The sequence below is a fragment of the Mustela erminea genome, chromosome 5 (genome assembly GCF_009829155.1).
Source record: "Mustela erminea isolate mMusErm1 chromosome 5, mMusErm1.Pri, whole genome shotgun sequence".
In the NCBI taxonomy this organism is placed as follows: Eukaryota; Metazoa; Chordata; class Mammalia; order Carnivora; family Mustelidae; genus Mustela; species Mustela erminea.
In genome coordinates this window covers 24,470,966-24,490,864 of record NC_045618.1, presented here as the reverse complement: position 1 = coordinate 24,490,864, position 19,899 = coordinate 24,470,966, and the positions used below count along the sequence as shown (strand labels likewise).

Sequence of the window (19,899 nt, the reverse complement as noted above, 5' to 3'; positions counted from 1 at the left end):
TCTCCAAGGTAATTTTCAGTTTAGGTATTATATATTCATTTTTTTTCTTTTTGAATATATGTATGTATCTTAATTATAAGATAGTTAAAACATACCATAAATAATACAGCAAATATCCAGAACTATAAATTCTGCCACTTTTGATTCTTTGGGAAGTAAATGCTGTTAACCCTCTGTAAGGCAATAACTATCCTGAGGTTCTTGAGTATACGTCATATTCTTGTTTATAATTTTACTGTATGCTTGTAGAAGTATCCATAAGTGACAAGTGTTTTGTGTTTCAAATTTTTACAAAATGGTACTGTATTGTATATAATCTTCAGAGTCCTTTTAAAAAAAAGCATTTTTTTGAAATAAGTGTATTCATTCAATTTGCTATATGGTACTCCATTTATAAAATGTATATATTTCACTGTTGATGGATATTTTTAGTTATTTCTTTTTTGTTGTCATAAATAATGCTGAAATGATTGCTTTTACACATTTTTTGGTATTGGTGTTTAAGAAGATTCATGAAAATGAATTGCCTGAGAATAGGCTGTGAATAACTTTGACCTTAGTAAATATTTCTGAATTCTTCTTTAAAGTCATTATGCCAGGATGCCTGGGTGGCTCAGTCGGTTAACCCAGTGCCATGGGCTCAGGTCATGATCCCAGGGTTTTGGGATTGAGTCCCACATCTGGCTCCTTGCTCAGTGGGGAGTCTGCTTCTTTCTCTCCCTTTGCCTACCACTCTGCCTGCCTGTGCTGTCTCTCTCTGACGAATAAATAAATTGGGGGAAAAAAAAAACTTTAAAATCATCATGCCAATATATACTTCATATTTGCACTTTGCTTTCCAGTATCCTCGCCCTCATTTGGAATTGTCCTGTTTTAAAATTTTTGCAAAGTTGAAATGGATGTGAAATGATACCTTTTTTTATATACCTCATTTTAATTTACATTAAATGGTGTAAATGGTGGGTAAATGGACATGAATTTTATTATTTCTGGCGTCTTTTAAATGTTTCGTAAATTATTGTTTATAAAGAATGAGACATTAGTATATAGTATTTATGTTGTAAAGGACCTAGACCATCATCTCCTCCAACCTTTTTATTTTATAGTGCAGCCATGAAAGTTATCAGAATAAGAAAAAAATACTGCTGGTTGCCTATTATGGTATTCTCTTTTGGGATATAGAATCTCAAGTTTCAGTTGTTGAAATCATGAACCTTTTCCTTTATGATTTGTATTTTTTGTTCAAGAAATTCTCTTTTATATTGTCTGCTAATAGGTTTATGTTTTTTTTTTTTTGTTTTTTGCATTTAGGTCCATGTGGGAGGGAGTTGGGAATCAGATTTTTTTTTTTTTTAATGATAAGCAAGTTGTCCCAACATTAAGTATTGAATTCTTCCCCCATTATTTTATTTTATTTTTTGCATGTCCTCTGTATCATCTGCTATGTGCTTGGGTTTGATTTTAATTTCTTTCTTTTCTCTCTTTCTTATTTTTTTAATTTTTTGTCTTTTTTTTTTTTTTTAAACACCAGTACTACATTGTTTTATTTTAAATAGTTAAGTTTTGAAATCTGGGAATACAGGCCTCCCCTTTATTAATGTTCAGAACTATCTTGTTCTTAGACTTTTATTCTTTCATAATAATTTAAAACCAGTTTATCACATTCCTTTGGGGATATTATTTGGAATTGCATTGAATATATAAATTGAGAATTACCTTGTTATTTATTTGAATCTTCAGTAATTTGTGGTTTTCTTCATAAATGTCTTTTACGCATATGTTACTGAATTTATTAGTTATTTGGTTAATTTTTGCATTGTAAATAGCATCTTTTTTATTCCATTTGATTATTGCTGGTATTGATTTTGTATCCATCAATTTGGGTGAACTCCATCATTTCTAATAGTTTATAATTCTTTTGGATTACTGTGAACAAATAACAGTTCTGTCTTTTCAAGTGATCTTTTAAAAATAGAATTCTGGGGCACCTGGGTGGCTCAGTGGGTTAAGCCTTGGCCTTCAGCTCAGGTCATGATATCAGGGTCTTGGGATTGAGCCCCACATCAGGCTTTCTCTACTCAGCAGGGAGCCTGCTTCCTCCTCTCTCTGTGCCTGCCTCTCTGCCTATTTGTGATCTCTCTTTCTCAAATAAATAAAATCTTTAAAAAAAAATAAAAATAGAATTATGACCTTGTAATTTTCTATTTAAAATTCTTCTCTGGCTTTCCACTGCTTTCAGAGTAAAAGTCAGAAGCCTTTATTAGTTTACAAAGTCTGACATGATCTAGATTCTGTACTTCCTCAGCCTTACCTTTCTCCATACTCCTCGCTAAACAGAACCATCTAACAGTACTGGCCTTTTCAGTTTTTTGAGATGTCTAACCTTTTGTGCCAGACCCTTTGCCAGTGTGTTTCAGTTTGCTTGGAGCACAGTTAGACAACAAATTTCACCCATTCACGGGCCTCAGGGAATATTGCTAAATAAGCTGAAATATTACTTACGGAAGCCTCCCTGAGAATCTCTTTGTACTCATTGATTTTAGTGCTTCTTTGTATTATGGTGTTAATGAATCTTGCTTTTCCTGAGTAAGTAAGGAATTTCAACTGCAATTAAATAATTTCTTCACTTCCTGAGTGAAGTATATGTAAAAGGTATTTTACGAATCTTTTCTTATGAAAAGTAAATATTTGTCTCTGTCTCTTTTATTAAAGATTTTTTAAAAGTAATCTGTGCAACCAACAGTTGAGGCTCACACAGCCTCAAAATCAAGAGTCTCATGTTCCACCTTACTGAGCCACCTAGGCACCCTCTCTCTTTTTTAATGTGCAATTTCAAGCATTTGTGAGTGCTAGGTAAATGAATGAATGTTCATGTACTGATTGATTCAGAAATACTATTCCAGTTGGTAACTGGTCAAAAGAATATCATTAGGCTATATTAAGTATTTTACTAGACATTCATAGAAAATTAAATGCCCTCAATTTTTATTATTTAAGTCCTTCAAATATGGCTAGTGTTCAGAGCAACAGTTTTCTTTTAACAAGAGGCAGTCTAGTTGACTTAAAATTATATGTGCTAAATTTTCTTAAAAGGATTTTGAAGTTAAATTAGAAGCCAGTCTTTTGTTATCCTTAAATCAAATTTTATGAGTTTATATACTACATTTGATACACAGATGAAATATAGTAAACCTGAAAATATGTGTTTATGATTATTTCAAGGAAAACCCACCTACCTTTAGTTATTTTAGTGTCTTCTACTATACATCTTTTGTGTGTGTATAACACAGGCTGAAAGCTAGCATAATTCTGGGTTTAATTTTAGGTTAAGCACTGTATAAGATAGAACTCAGTTGAACTATAGTGCAAAAAGAACCCAGGGGAAAATTTCACAATAGTCAGTCCTTGGGACTATGTGGCACATTTGCTTCTGTTTTCAGATCATAGAGTTGTTGACCAGAATGAGTGGTTTATCATTAAAGCCAGGAAATTGAAATAAATCTGGTAATTTAGAATCTCTAAAGGATCTCTGTAGATGATACTTGATCTGCACTTAGGTAAGATACTCTCAGTGCCACTAAGCCATGTAATAAAACACTTAAGTAAAGCTGCCTTATTGGGAGAAAATAGCATTTTAATATTGGCCAGTCATGAGTGTACTTTCCGTAGTTATTCAGGTAGGTAAATAAACATAATTTATTTAATTTCTGAACTGTTCACAGAACCCAGAGGGAGGGGCAGGCCAACTGTCATTTCAGAGAGTTCATTTCTTTTCAGTGATAATGATCCTAGAGTTACTTTCCTATATGTAACTGATTGTGTATAACCCAGATTTGTAGCACAGTCTCAGTTTTAACTACTAGAGTATTCCCATAAATCATAAAACCAAGAATTCTAATATTTTCATATTTCCAGAGAATCTCTTATATTTCCTGGTTGGTCCCCCTCTTAAATATTGATTGGTATGTAGAATTATTTTTGAGTGAGGAAATAAACATATAGTTGTGTATTTTTAAGTACAAAAATAAATGAAAGTTTGCTTTTTCTTAATTAATTCTAAAACATAACAGTTGTTAAATGTAGGTGTAGAAAAACAGAAAATTGCCTGGCAAATACAAAGTAAGTATATCTGTGTAACTACAGATACATGCAGCTTTTTTCCTTTTTTGCGAAGTTAAAAAAATACAAAACAAAACAAGCATATAGTTTTTGTAGTTCCCACTTTATTGAGATGTAATACACATACCATAAAATTCACCCTTTTAAAGCATGCGATTCATTTTTAGTATATTTGTATTTGGTATATTTGGTTTTTTGTACTCACTGCCGCTAATTTTAGAACATTTTCATCCCATAGAGAAACTCTGTACCTGTTAGTAGTCATTCTCTATTTTTTTGTCCTCCAGCCTTTGACAGCCACTAATCTGCTTGCTTTCTATATGGATTTGCTAGATATTTCATATACATGGAATCATAAAATATGTGCTCTTTTGTGTATGACTTCTTTTATATGGTATTGTATTTCAGGGTTTACTTGTAGCACGTAACAGCATTTTTTTATGGCTGAATGATATTACACTATTAATATGTGCACTGTTTATTCAGTCATCAGTTGATAACTATTTGGATTTTTCCATTTTTTTATTTTGAATTATGTTTCTGTGAACATTCACATACAAGCTTTTGTATGGACATATATAGTCATCTCTCAGGTATATCTGGGAGTAAAACTGCTGGATCGTAAGTTATCTGTGTTTAACATTTTGAGGAACTGCCAGGATCCTCCAAAGTGGCTGCACTCTTTTATAGTTTTCAGCAATGTATGTGTTTTTGATAGCTTTACTTCTGTGCCAAAGTTGATTATCTCTTTATTTTAGTAATTTATATGGGTGTTAAGATATCTCTTTGTGGTTTTGATTTGCATTTGCTTAATGGTTAATGATGATTACATCTTATGTGCTGATTGGCCGTCTTGGAGAAGGTCTACTCAAATCCTTTGCTGTATTTTAATTGGGTCGTCTTTTTCTTATTCGGTTTTATGTATTCTTTATACATTCTGGTTATAAGTCTTCTCAGAGAGATGATTTCCACATAGTTCTCCCCATTCTATAGGGTTGTCTTTTCACTTTCATGATTGTTTCCTTGAAGCAGCCAGGTTTTAATTTTTGGTGAAGTCCAATTTATGTATTTTTCTTTTGTTGCCTTTGGTGGTGGTGTTTAAGAAACCATTACATAATCTAAGGTCATGAAGGTTTATGCCCGTTTTCTTCTAATAATTTTATAGTTTTAATTCTACTTTGAGGTCTGTCATCTGTTTTTGAGTTAATTTTTGCATATAGTGTGATTTAGGTTTAGATCCAGATTGCATTTGGCATGTTTTTAGATACAGCATACAAATAGCTACCTTTTATTTTTTCCCACCTGGATAGCCAATTCTCTAGACCACTTGAGGGATACTTTCCTGTTTTAAAATGCCACCTTTTAATTTTATTCAAATATTATTTATTACAGAGAGAGGGAGTACATGTGTGCATGAGCAGGGGAGGGTCAGAGAGGGAGAGAGACAATTCTCTAGACCACTTGAGGGATACTTTCCTGTTTTAAAATGCCACCTTTTAATTTTATTCAAATATTATTTATTATAGAGAGAGGGAGTACATGTGTGCATGAGCAGGGGAGGGTCAGAGAGGGAGAGAGAATCTCAAGCAGACTCTGATGAATGCACGGCCCAACTTAGGGCTCAGTCCCATGACCCTGAAATCATGACCTAAACTGAAACCAAGAGTTGGACGCTTAACCAACTGAGTCACACAGGTGCCCGAAAGTGCCACCTTTTTATATATTAAGTTTTCATAAACTAATAAAGTTTTTGAAGTATAACCTATATCCTCTAAAGTATACCCCTTTTTAAGTGTACAGTTTGATGTGTTTTGATGCATATACTGTAACAACTACCACAATTAAGATGTAGAACATTTGAATTATTCTGAAAAAATGTTCCTTTGTAATCATTCCTCCCTTTTGGGCCTGGGCAACCAATGATCTGCTTATTAGTTTTGCCTCTTTTAGAATTGGTATCATAAGTTACATACTCTTATGATTGATATAAAAAGTTATATACTCTTCTTTTAGCTTTGTTCCTTTAGCTTGAATTTGAGATTTCTTCCATTTTGTGTTTATTACTTTTTTTAAAATACAGTATGGCTGTACCATAGTTTGCTTTTCATATTTTGGTGAACATTTAGATTTTTTTCTGGGATTAGGCTATTGTGAATAAAGGTACTCTTTGCACGTGTCTTTGAACATATTTTCATCTTTCCAGGGTAAACACCTTGAGATGTAATTACTGGATCACATGAAAGGTTTATGTTCAAGTATACAAGGCATTCTTTTCCAAATAGTTAAACAATTTTGCATTCCCACCAGCAATGTGTGGAAGTTCCAGATCTTTCAAATCCTTGTCAGCATTTGATAGACATTGTAGACATTTTGATGGGTGTATGGTGGTATCCCATTGCAATTTCTTTTTCTTTAACTATAGTAAAATACATATAAAACCCATCATTTTAACTTTTTTTAAGTGTACAGTTCAGTGGCATAAAGTACATTCATGTTGTATGGCCATCATTCTTACTTATCTCTGGAACTTTTTCATAGTCCTAAACTCAAATTTTGTACCTTTTAAATAGTAACACTCTCCCGCCCCTGTTCTCTTCCTCCTCCCTCCAGCCTCTAGTGACTACTGTTCTACTTTCTGTCTCTAAAAATTTGACTCTGCCAGGTACTTATGTAAGTGTAATCATACATTTGTCCTTTGCTTCTGGTTTGTTTCACTTAACCTGATAGCCTCAAGGTTCACTCATGTTACAGCATATATCTGAATTTTCTTTTTTCCTTCCTTCCTTCATTAATTTATGTGAGGAGAGAGCACTCACACCCACAGATGAGCAGGGGGGAAAGGTAGAGGAAGAGGAGAGAAGCAGACTCCAAAGCTGGGCTTGATCTCCATCTCACAACCCTGAGATCATGACCTGAGGGAAATGAAGAGTCTAATCCTCAAGTGACTGAGTTGTCCAGGTGCCCCTCCTTTTTAAGGCTGAGTAGTATTTCATTGTATGTAAAAATACCACATTTGTTTAACCATTCATTCACTGAACACTTGGGTTGCTGCTGCTTTTTAGCTATTATGAATAGGCTGCTGTGAACATGGGTGTACAGATAATCTCTTCAAGTCCTTGCTTTCAGTTCTTGCATGTTTAATTCTTGGAAATATACCTAGAAATAGTATTGCTGGGTCATTTGGTAATTTTGGAGGGGTGAATCAACATAACCATGTTGTACCCATGGTACAACTGTAGCATGGCTGTACCCATTTTACATTCCTACCAGCAATCACAAGGTTCCAGTTGTTCCACATCTTTGCTAACACTTGTTATTTTGTTATTTTTAAAAATAATTTTCATACTAAAGGTTGTGAAGAATCATGGTTACATTTCCCTGATGAAGAGTGATACTGAGAAGTTTTCATGTGTTACTAGCCATGTATATATCTTTTTTGAGTATCCATATATTTTGCTCATTCTTTTCAGGATACAAACTTTTTATTAGATGTATGTATTTCTTCTATGTCATTACTGATTTTTTTGGTTAATTATTTTATTAATTACCAAGAGAGGAGTATTGAAATCTTCAACTGTAATTGTGAGCTTGCTATCTTTTCTTTCAGGTTTTGTCCATTTTCGCCTCATATATTTTAAAGCTGTAGATACTAGGTTCAGTCACGTTTAGGTCTCTTAGATCTCTCTGATGGATTGATTCTGTATTGGTATATCTCTGTGGTTCTCTGGTAATGTTCCTGGTCCTAAAGTCTACTTTGTCTGGTATTAGTATAACCGCCACTCCTTTATTACGCTTCATGTTGGAATATTACATCTTTTCAAACTTATCTGTCATTATGTATATAATGTTTTTCTTTTAGACAATGTATAGTTGCATCTTTTGGGTAGATTTTTATAATTTCTTGCTTTCTGAGTGTTCAGTCAATTTGCATTTGTTATAATTGACTATATGGTTGGGTTTCAGATTACCAAGTTACTATACATTTTCTATTTGTTCCATCTATCTTCTTTCTCCCCTTTCCTGTTTTCTTTTGGATTGAGCATTTTTATAGAACTTTGTTTGATCTTTGCTATTAGCTTATACCTTATTCTTCCTCTGTCCCCAGTGGTTGTACTAGTACTTAAAATATCCCTTGGTTTATATCAGTCTACTTTCAGAAATAAACCTCTAAGAGTATATTGTGAGAATTCTCATACAGTATAAATTTGTAGTCTTATATTTTACTTCTACATAAGGTATAAACTCCACAGTCTTATTTGTAATTATTTCTTTTAAATGGCTAATTGTTTTGTAAAGACATTTAAAAACCAAGAAATTATCAAACCAAGTTATTAAACGAAGTTTTTAAGCCAAATTCATCAACATTTTTTATATTTATGCTCGTATTTACCATTTTCGTTTTCCTTTGTGTAGATTTGTATAGATTTCTTTATGTATTTTTTTATTGGAGATTATTTACTCATTTATTCCACAGAGACACAGTGAGAGAGGGAACATAAGCAGGGGCAGTGAGAGAGGGAGAAGCAGGCTTCCCTCAGAGCAGGGAGCCCAATGTGGGGAGGGGGGGGATGCAGGGGATGTGGGGGATGAGGGGCTCGATCCCAGGACCCTGGGATCATCCTCTGAGCAGAAGGCAAATGCTTAATGACTGAGCCACCCAGGCGCCCCTAGAAATTTTTGAAGTGCAGATCTTTTGGCCAAAAAACTTTAAGGTTTTAATTGCATGAAAATGCCTCCATTTCTCTTTTATTGTTTTATTAGGAAAAATACTCAAATTCACACAGGTGTGAAATAATTATAGAATGTAATTCCTCAGTTAACATTTTGCTTTGTGTCATATCTGTCCATCTATTTGTTTTATTTTTTGATGCTTTTCAAAGTAACTTGCAGTTATTAGTATTCCTCATCCTTAACTTCAGCATGTATATTGTCAACTGAAACTTAGTAACTTATTATTAACTAAGTTTAGTTTATTGAATTTAACTGACTTTAGTATATTGTTCTAGTTATTTATTTCTGTGTAACAAATCACCCTTAAATATCAGAATTTAGTTTGCTTATGAACCTGTGCTTTGTGCAGAGACTAGAAAGCGTAGTTTGTCTTGGCTTCAAGCACGTCAGAGTGGCTTGATAATTGATGTAACTTGATAGTTGGAGGCTGGAATTATCTGAAGTATGGCTTACAAGTCTGGAGATTGATGCTGGCTATTAGGACTTCAGCTAGAGTTGAGGTCTAGAACACTTAAATACTGCCTTTATATGTATGTGGTTGCTTGGCTTACTTGCCAAGTGGCTGACTTACTCAATATGGCATTGAATGGCATTTTTATGACCTAGCATTAAGTCATAGAGCACCATACTCTCTTGACTGAAAGAATCCTAGAGGCCCCTCATATAAAGGTAAAAGGACATAGACCTCACCACCTGATGGAGAATGCCAGTGTTGATCTTGTAAGAAAGGCATGTGTGATTATATTGTGGTAGCAATCTTTGGAAAGTAAAATCTGCCACATATACCATTCTATGAGCTTTGACAAATGTGTACACCTTTGTAGCACTTAAGTCCTATAGAACCTAAGTTATAGAACCTGTACCCATTCCTGGTCAGTTCCTGTCCCCACATCACTTCTCCAAATCAACCATTGTTCTCATCACTTTCATCCTAGATTAGTTTACCTTGGACTAGAATTTGTATGAGGTTTCTTTGATTCAGCGTAATATTTTTGAGATTCATCCATGTTATTGCATGTGTAAGTTGTTTGTAATGTCATTCTTTTACTGTTTTCAGTTCCTAGCTGTTAACGGATAAAGCTAAAGTAAACAATTATTTGAAAGTCTTTGTGGATATATATGGTATCTTTTCTCTTGGATAAATGCCTAGGAATGTGATTTTTGGGTTATAGGGTAGACCAGATCTTTTCTCCAGATTGGTTTGTTTTGTTTTTACACTCCTGCCAACAATATATGAGATTTCCAGTTGCCTAACGTCCTTATCTAACATTTAGGGCTCTTAGTTATTTTGATGTAGCCATTCTGGTAGATGTATAGGTGTTTCTCTTCATATTTTGGAGGGTATTTTCACTTGATATACAATTCTAGATTGATCTGTTTTTCTTTCAGCCATTTCTTTTTTTTTTTTTTTTAAGATTCTATTTATGTATTTTTAAAAGATCTTACTTATTTTAGAGAGTGTGTGCATGAGCGTAAGCAGGGGAAGGAACAGAAGACGAGGAAGAGGGAGGTTCTGGGAATGAATCTCAAGCAGACTCTGCGCCAAGCACAGAACCCAGTGCAGGGCTTGATCGCTTGACCCCAAGATCGTGACTTGAGTCAACCAAGAGTCTGATGCTTAACTAACTGAGGCATCCAGGTGCCCCATTTTAGCCTTTGTTTCTGATGAGAAGTCTGTGGTCATACTTCTCTTCCTTCTGCTGTACTTAAAGTCTTTTCTCTCTGCCCCCTTTTGAGATTTTCTGTTTATCACTGGTTTCCTTTGTGATTATCCTACTTAGGTTTTATGGTTTCATCAAATTTGGAATAAGTGTCAACCATTATTTCTTCTATGTATTTTTTAAATCATTTACCTTCCTCTTACATGGTCCAGTTATGGGTGTGTTAAATCATTTGATCTTGTCCTTAGGTCATTAACGTATTTTTTTCTGGTCTTTTTGTCTCTCTGTGCTTGAGATTGCTTTGTTTTCTGTTTCATTGTTCCTTTTTTTCTTCCTGTAGTGTCATTATACATTGTATTTCTGAAACTCCCATTTGATTTATATTTGTATTTTCCATTTCTTACATAGTCTTTGAATTTTTGAGGATATTTTTAATAGTATTTGAAAGCCCTCATGTGCTGGTACCATCAGTTCATTGATTTCAGGGTCCATTGATTGGTTTTTCTCTTGGTTCTGCGTCATATTTCCTTGTTGCATATTTAGTAATTTCTTACTGGATGCTGCACATAATGGTCTGTTATTGAGTGACTAGATTTTGTTGTTTTTTTAGAGTATTAAACTTTGTTTTGGCAACCAACTAAGTAACTTGCTGGTCACTTTGATCCCTCAAAGCTATATTAGGGTGTCTTTATTTAAGTAGCTACTATAAAGTCACGGCCCTTCTCCACAAAATATCCCCAGTGTCAGTCTTCATTCTGGTTAGGGGGATTTTAGGCATTCTCCTGTATGAGCACTGGGAATTGAACTCACTGTTCCTCTTTTTCTAGCTTCAAGGAATCTTTTACCTTACACCTTAGGAGCAGAATCAAAGGACTGCCAAGTGGCAGATTTCTGGAGCCTTTTCTCTGCATAGCTGCCCTCCTCTCATTCTGTTCTACAGATTCTACTATTCAGCCTCTGGAACTCTTGAGTTCTTGGTTTTCATTTTAGTGATACTGTTGTTCTTGGATTAGATTTTCCCTTCATTGGCTACAGATTAGAAAGTGCCTCCAGACAGAAATCTAAACTGGGGGGCCCACTTTATTTCTGTTCGTTCACTAATGGATCACAGTCCTGCATTTCCTGTTACCAGATCTGAAAACAGCTGTTTCATATGTTGTCCTTTTTTTTTTTTTTTTTTTTTTTTTTTTTTTTTGACAAAAAGCAACTGTTAACACACTTCTCGATCTTTCTCTGGGCTTACCTTCTGTTCCACTTAACCTGTTTATCTAATACTCATAACTTACCTTTAAAAATAAACCTTTGTTTGAAGTATAATATACATAAGAATGCACATAAAACGTACACAGAGCTTGTCAAACTTTCACACACTGAGCACATGTTTATCCAGCAGTCAGATCAAGAAATAACAGCAGCAGCAACTCTGAAGCCCCTTATACTCTTTGTTATTACCTCTGTTCTCCCAGAGGAACCTCTATCCTGACTTCGAATAGCATAGATTAGATTTTCCTGTTTTTATGCTTTATATAACTAGAATCCATCATTTTAAATTGTGTCTGGCTTCTCTCACTTAACATATTTATGACATTCGTCCACATTGTTGGTTGTAGTCATTGAGTTTATGATAGTTGCTGAATAGTATTCTGTTTTAGGATTATACCACAATTTATTCGTTTTGCTGTTGATGGGCAGATACTTAGTTACTTTTGATTTAGGACTACTTAGAATATTGCTGTTCTAAACATTCCACTAAATATGTAGTCATTTCTGTTTGATATATACTTAGAAGTGGAAGTTTTCAGTTTTAGAGTATGCATGCATTTAGTTTTAGTAAATACTCTCAGGTTTTTGAGAGTTGTACTGATTTTAATTATTTAATATTTCATGGTTTAATCCCGGGCAGAACAAGTTTCTTGGGGAAAAGAGACATTATTCTTCCATTAGAAAGTGAAACTTTCTTGGTGATTGTGGTATGCTTGGTCTTCAGACTTTTGATTAAATTGGCATTGGATTAAATTAGTGTTAATTGGGGGGAAAATCATACTCTTGTTTGTTTATACATGAATTCCATTTGGAACTAGCCCAAAATCTTTTGTCAGGATCCTGATTCTTTTTTGTTATTGTTGATTTTGTAGAGGGAAGTTGTGGTGTCAAGAGAACAGTCTCTCCATTACTAGGAGAGTAAAAATATGGGTAAGATGAGCCATACCATGAACCAGGTTATAACTAGAAGCACTGATAAATGTATACAGATAGCTATAATACAAGGTAGAAAATAACAAATGATAGGATTGAAATTTATGTGTATTGTATTAGTAACATATAATAAGATCCAAAAGACTGTGATTATTTACAGAAGAGCTTTGAGAACTCTTGAGATACAGCCTTTAGAATGAATGGAGTTTTTAATAGGGTATGGTAGATTGTTGGGGGATGGAATTTAGTTAGCAAGGGATAGGGAAGTATTTCTGAGTGAAGTGACCTAAGAAACAAAACAACTGAAGTCAAAAATTCCAGAGGACAGCATGTAATAACCAGTAATTCAGGGATGAGACCAGATCATCAAGTACGTTGTAATAATGTTATGTATTGGGCAGTAAGACTTGTATGAGTGGGTAGAGATCAGTGACAAGGACCTCATATGATATGTGGAGTTTGGAATTTATCCTCTAGGCATTGAGGAAGCATAGACTATTTTGAGCTTGACAGTATAGGAACAAAGTCAGGAAGATAATTCTAGTAGACGAAGTAAGTGATAAAGGCAAATGGGAAACCAGATGAAGTAATGAGGGTCTGTACTTTTTTGGTATGCATGGAGGAAAATAAAAGGAAGCAGGAGATATTTCAAAGGTAAAATTTACAGAATTTGATTATAAATTAAAATGGTACAATGGAATGAGCATGATCTTTAGAATCATACAACTTGTGTTTGAATCATAACCTTTATTTACTAGTTAAATGACCTAAATGTAAATAAAGCAAGTCACCTAAGAGAAAACTCTCCTCTCTGTGAGCATCTTCAAGCATTAAAAGTATAAAAATGAATGATGCAGAGTCTGGACTGGCAAGTTTTGGCCAAATTGTGTATAGTTTGATCTGAAATGTTTGGGAAATCGGGTTTTATTCTGAGAGCAACCAAAAGGCAACAAAGGAAGAATTAGGGGTAGTGTTGGAATATGGGGGGATTTCTGAGATAGAATTGGCAGCACTGGGAGCGCAATTTGTTTTACTGAGAAAGAGGGGCCTTCTGTTTAGAACATGACTCAAAATTTTCCAATTTGGGCAAATGGACTGGTAGAGCCATTATTACCTCACAGGTTTTTCTTAATATGTGTGATAAATCTTGATCATGCCTCAGAGCTTAGTTTATATGTCACTTCATGAAGAATGCCTTTCCTCTTTTCCTGGATTATGTCAGAACTCTATATACACTTACCATATCCTTACCGTTTCTCCCTCACAACACTAAATTATGCATTGCAATTGCGTAATTTACTGTGGCTTTTATTTGTGCCCATTTTGCTTATTATATGAGGACAAGAGACTATGTTTGATGTCTTAACTGTGTTTTTATCCACTTCACTGGCACTCAAAATCTATTATAATTTTTTTAATTGTGATATAATTGATGTAGGAAATTGTATTAGTTTCAGCTACTAGACATTTTTTGAATGAGTGAATAAGAATTTGAAGGTTAACAGGTAGCAACCTGCATAGTGGTTAGGCTAAACAAAAATGAGAGGGAGAAAATAAAGAATGGTGGCAACCATTTTTTTTCAGCCTCTAACCAGAAGAACAGCAAGATGAGGCACATTTAAGGTGGTATGACTTTTGGAAGATAACTGAGTTTGATTTTAGATGGTAATGATACATCAGGTGTATGTGGTAATTGAGAGTAGTAAGCTTATAACTTAAGAGATAAAGGCTTAAAGATACAGAGTTAGGGATCCTAAGTATAGAGGTGCTACAGAAGTGGATGGAATTGCACAGATGAAAAGGGACTTAGTGCAAGAAACTTGAGTGACCAAGACTTAGAGCTAGGAAGATGAACCAACAGACCTAGTTGCTGTCACAGGTAAAAGAGTGTATTATGGAAGTGAGAGGAGGTGAGGAACTATTAGTGGTGTGAAAAGCTACAGAAATAAAGTAGGATTAGGGGCCACGGGGTTTAGAATACTGAGGAGTGATTAACTTCTATAAGAAAAATGTCAGTAGATGGAAGGTTTTGTATATCAGAGGTTGAGCTAATCCTTTTCAGGTCTTTTAGCAGTTAAGGGAAAGAAAATAAGGACCTGGTACTCAGAAGGGTTAATAGAGTTGAGGGGTTTATGTGGGGAATACTATATGAAAGCAGTATTAAACATTTAGCCTAACTCCAGAATAGATGAGAAGAGCCTTTGGTCATTTGTGAAATTTATAAATGTGGAAAACTTAAGAGTTTCAACAGGTTAGCTTTACCTATAAATTTAAGACATAACCACAGCGCAAAGGAGAAGGGAACTACTGAGGGAACACAACAAAAAAGTGATAGAGAAGATAGACTGTGAAATTAAGTTTTGACCTAGGTTTAGAAGGAGGTGAAGGAAATAAGCTATTGGAGAGGAGATGAAGCACTTACCAGATGTAGTAATAATAATACAGAGAAGTGTGTGTGTGGGGGGGGGCGTGTGTGTGTGTGTGTGTGTGTATATGTGTGTCTATATATATATATATATATATATATATATATATATATATGGCGAGTGAGAGTTGGAAAATGGATCATTTTAAGAATAATGAAAATGTTAGAGGGGCAGATGAATGTAGACCAATAAAGGCATTTCTTATTAGATTTTATTTCTTATTCTTTGATTATTGTTAGACTGAGCCCTCTATTGGAGAGGGACTCAGATACAAATAAAATAATGGCACTAGGTCTGGTATTAGGGTGCTCATGGTAAATTTTCAAAGAGACTACCCAAGATTTCTGGTTCTTACAGCTTGTCTTACTTATCCGGTATCCTTCTAAATTTGGTATATTTCCCTATGATTATGTGTTCCTATTCTTCTAAGGCAAGGTTTCTCAAATTGAGATCTGTGTATTGCCTGCAGTGTATGTTAAAAATGCAGATTCGTGTACCCCCAGTTTATGCATTGAATCACAGTCTTTGAAAGTAGAGATCAAGTATCCACATTTTTACAGATTTTCCCAGCTGATTCTATTATTGAATAGATTGAAACTTGGTCCTCTAAGATCTTAAAACTTGGTTAATCAGGGGGAAAAAGTGTGTGTGTGTGTATATATATATATATATATATATATATATATACACACACACACACTTTTTCCCCCTGATTAACCAAGTTATAGTAAGTATATATATATATACTGAGCATTTTCTGCCATCAACCTGTAGGGCACTGGGTGGATTTCTTAATCTTTGAGAGTTGGTTTTTTCATATATGATAAAAGGAAATGCATTAAAATATTGCAGTTCTTGTCCACTGAGAAATGCTGTGATCATAAACAAATGAGTTAAGAATTTACAGTGATTATTTGGGTTCATGCTTCAAGCTCAGAATTTGGTTTTTGGTGCATTAAGTTTTGATTTAAGAAATAGTCATTGCTACCATGTATTGAGCTCCTGTTATGTGTGGGGAAGCATTGTCTTACATACTTTGAAAACATTTTGTCTAAAACTCACAAGGACCTGACACCTGAGACTCAGAAAGTTAAGGACCTGCCCCAAGGCTGCTAATCCAGGAGGTAGTGGACAGGTGCCTGTAAAATGCACCTAACATAGCAGATGCTCAGCATAGAGAATTTAATTAAAAGCTAAATTGTTTTAGGTATCTGAAAGAATTAGAGGCATACAAACAGTTTTCATACATTTTTAGCCCTTTTGGAGGGAGGGAAGAGTAAAGAAATGGCAAGCTCTAAGCTCTGTGGTTGAATATGGGAAACATAGCTCTGTCAGCTGAGAGCATTGAGGCAACAGGGCCTGTCTAACCACCCTTTCTTGTATCCCAGCAACAACATTAGGGACACTTGTCTGTTCCTGTGTTTTTGGATATTCGTAAATACTAACAAAATGAATTTCCTTTTAATGAATTTTGGGGAAATTTTTCTTTTGAGTTTACTCAGTTGTTTATGTGAAAAGAATTGAGTGAGGTGTTTTATATTTTAGGTTAAAAATCTGTAAGAACCTGATATTAGAATTCACCAGCTCTTCAGAAGTTTGGCGAAATATGGTACGTTTCTGTTTTTATTTTTTGGAATTCAAAATTGCATGTATATCTTAATGTCATAGTTAGAATAATGGCAAACATTTTCAGCATATTTGGGCAGTTGCCATTTTTAAAGCATTATGCTAGGTACTAAATCACTGTGCTACCAGGTAGACCACAAGGGATATAAGTGGGATTCTGAAAGAAATCAGAAAAGGTTAGTGTGTCGTGAGAAGTGAAATCTTACACATGAGGAGATTGGATGGGGCAGGTTTGGCTATATGAATTAATAATAGTTTCCATTTGTTGAGCTCTATGTGCCAGGCACTGTTGTGAGTGGTTTATATGTTCGTTTGTTCATCCTCAGGACAGCCCTCTGAAAAAGACACTATTACAGTCTTAGTTCTCCCTGTAAATGAAATGAGGCTCAGAATGGTTAAGAAACTTGCCCAAGAGTTGCCATCTAGTAAGTGACCAAATAGGAACTTGAATCCAGATTGGCTCTGAAGCTTGTTTGTCCTCTGTTGAACACCAGACCTCATAAATAAGGAGACTTGTAGAGATAACTTGACTCAGTAATTTTCAAAAAACATGTCGCTTTTCAACGAATTAATTTACTTCAGTTGATTAGTTAAGAGATATTTTAACTTTATTATTTTTATATGACAGATAAGAAAGTTAGACTTCTTTGAGTCCTCTAAATCTACATACACATTTAGTCGTATGAGAGAGAACCCAAGAGGGAATGGTGTTCATTTCAGGAATGCCATTTCCTCTTCCTCATGTCGCCTCAGTAATGTCCTAGGCTCTTATTGGGAGACATGTAGCTATGATAGGGAAATTGTATTATTTCTTCCAAGGATTAGGAGTCCCATTTATTGAAGTCACCTAAAGTTAATCATATATACTAAGGCCAGCCTTCACCCTTATTTGAATTCGAAGCCCAAGTGTATAGGCTGCTGCAGAGGTCTGGGCCTGAGCACTGATATTTCAGCTCTTCTCTTGGTATTCTTAGGTACCTTACTATTTTATATTGAGTTCTGGGTCCATGCTGGTAACTACCTTCTATAGTTGTCTCTTGTCACTTTGAAGGTGTTAACTGTCAAGGATATTTGTTTATCCCTCTTAATTTTCTCATTTTCCTTAGTTCACTTTACAGATTTGGCCTGGATATACAGTTGGTAGGGAAATAATTAAGGGGGAAAACTAGCTGCACAAAACGAGTTCTCCATACTGGAATATTTCACATGTGTATCTTTGCCAGAACTATATATAACATTAGGATGCCTGATGAACCATGACACTCAAGAAAGTTCAGCTAAGGCCAGGTAAGGGAATCAAAAGATCCTAGATTGAGGGAGGAGGACATATTTTTATATTTTGCCAATCTTTTTCATGAAATTAAGTACTAGTGGATTTGTGGCTGAGAAAGAATAGAACAGATTTTCATGAAATACCCAAGAGGTTTGAGCTAATGTTAGATTACCTTACTTAAATATAGAATAAGTAGGACTAGAGTCTCTCTCTCTCTCTCTCTCTCTGTGTGTGTAATTATCTGTTAAGCATTTGGCTACCTGGAAAACCCTGTCTCATTTAAACAATTGCCGTAATAGTGGGATCTCAGTCCACATTATGATTCTTTGCTCAATTACATGTATATAACATATGGAAACTCTTATATTGTAAGACCAAGAAATTCTAACCGTTGATAGGCAGTCAGTAGATCTGAGTTTTAATCTTAACTTCAGCACTAATTCTAAAGTCTTGGGCAAGTCAATTAATCACTCTAAGTCTGCTTAATTTGTTTTTTGTTTGTTTTCCTAAATTCTTACTGTAATATCTGCCCTAGTTAGGTAGAGCCAAAGTTGTCAGGAGACTCAAGCAAGATACTGTTGACCAAAGTGCTTTGTAAACTGTTAACACTCCATAAAAGTACAAGAGATTATCACCACATTTTCTCAAGAGAAGAAATCCTTTAAGGGGAAAAAAATAATGCTGGAAAATAGTCCTTAAAAACATTTCTATAATAATTACTCTTCTGATGAATGTTGCATTGACACTTAATTTGAAGCTTTGGAGATTATTTTTTGAACAGTGGATTGGATTTATATATCAAAGTGTTCTAACTAAAGATTTGTTTAATTTATTAGAGTTATTAAACCTACGCTCAGATCAAGTTAGCAGCTAGACTGGTGTGACAACCTGTTTTTAATCAGTGACTCAAAGCTGTGATCACCCTGATGTCACCGAATGGCCACAGCTTGTAAAAGGTAATTTTGAATGTTATTTTACAGCCTTTAAAAGGCTGTTACTGTAAAGTAAAATACATGCTATAAAAAATGAAGAGAATGTATAGTTGGCAGGAATGATGTGAATACCTAAGTTTTAATGTGCTTCTCCATTAAATATCTTTCCTAAAATAATTTATGCTCCCCCTCTCCCCGGCCCCCAATCTATGTGCACAAGTAAACAGGAAAGTATTTCTTAAAGATTTCAAGTTTTTTAGTAAGCATGTTACTATGAACATTATAAACACTATGAAAAAATTCTCAATGGGCATTTTATGTGGTGTGAGTTTTAACTAAAATGCTTCTGTAGGAATTTTGAAACTTTAGTAAAACTGGTATAATTTACTTTCCTAAAGAGTTAACAGTGGAGGTTAAGGAGTGGCTTATAGGCTAGACAGGCTGCACCAGTTATTGGAAATGAGCCTCCATATGACTGTTCAGGCTCATCATGCAGTATTTAGATTTGGAGGCATTTTGTGATCACTTTTCTGTGATCTAAATCAAGACTTCCAAGATTTATTTTTTATTTTCTAATGTTACTTATTATTTGTTTTGAAATTTCTTTTCTCGTTTGTTAGTCTGACAAACTTTAGGCTAACCTAAGTCAGTAACTTTCTGGTTCCCCCCCCCCCCCCCGATTATGTTCTGAATTTGGTAAAGTTAGAGCATGTACTAGATCCTTACTTCCCAAAACTGGACAGTAATGAGACTTTTTAGTGGCCAGGGTAAAGCTTGGAAACAAATGCTAGATGTTAGGTGATTTCATAGTTTTGGAAATGAATGCTAACTTTAGGATATATTTTGGTAAGTTATTTATAGTATTCTAGAAATATAAGCAGAATGACTAGAAATTTATTCAGACATGTACTGTTATTATTGCAAGAAAAGTGTTT

At 34.6% G+C, this 19,899-nt stretch overlaps 1 protein-coding gene across 9 annotated transcripts in view; it reads left to right on the top strand.

Annotated features, from left to right (window-relative positions):
- The window catches only part of UBE3A (ubiquitin protein ligase E3A), a 92,754-nt gene that overhangs the window by 7,810 nt on the left and 65,045 nt on the right, over nucleotides 1-19,899 (top strand). For 4 of the 9 annotated variants that reach the window (XM_032342273.1, XM_032342274.1, XM_032342272.1 and 1 more), the window contains 2 exons: nucleotides 16,679-16,742; nucleotides 18,869-18,988. The exons of 2 other annotated variants lie outside the window; for them this stretch is intronic. In XM_032342273.1, coding sequence (XP_032198164.1) covers nucleotides 18,969-18,988 — 20 coding nt within the window. In that variant the 5' untranslated portion in view covers nucleotides 16,679-16,742; nucleotides 18,869-18,968. The remainder of the gene's footprint in view (nucleotides 1-16,678; nucleotides 16,743-18,868; nucleotides 18,989-19,899) is intronic. 3 more of the 9 variants (XM_032342277.1, XM_032342276.1, XM_032342275.1) reach the window with 1 other exon arrangement.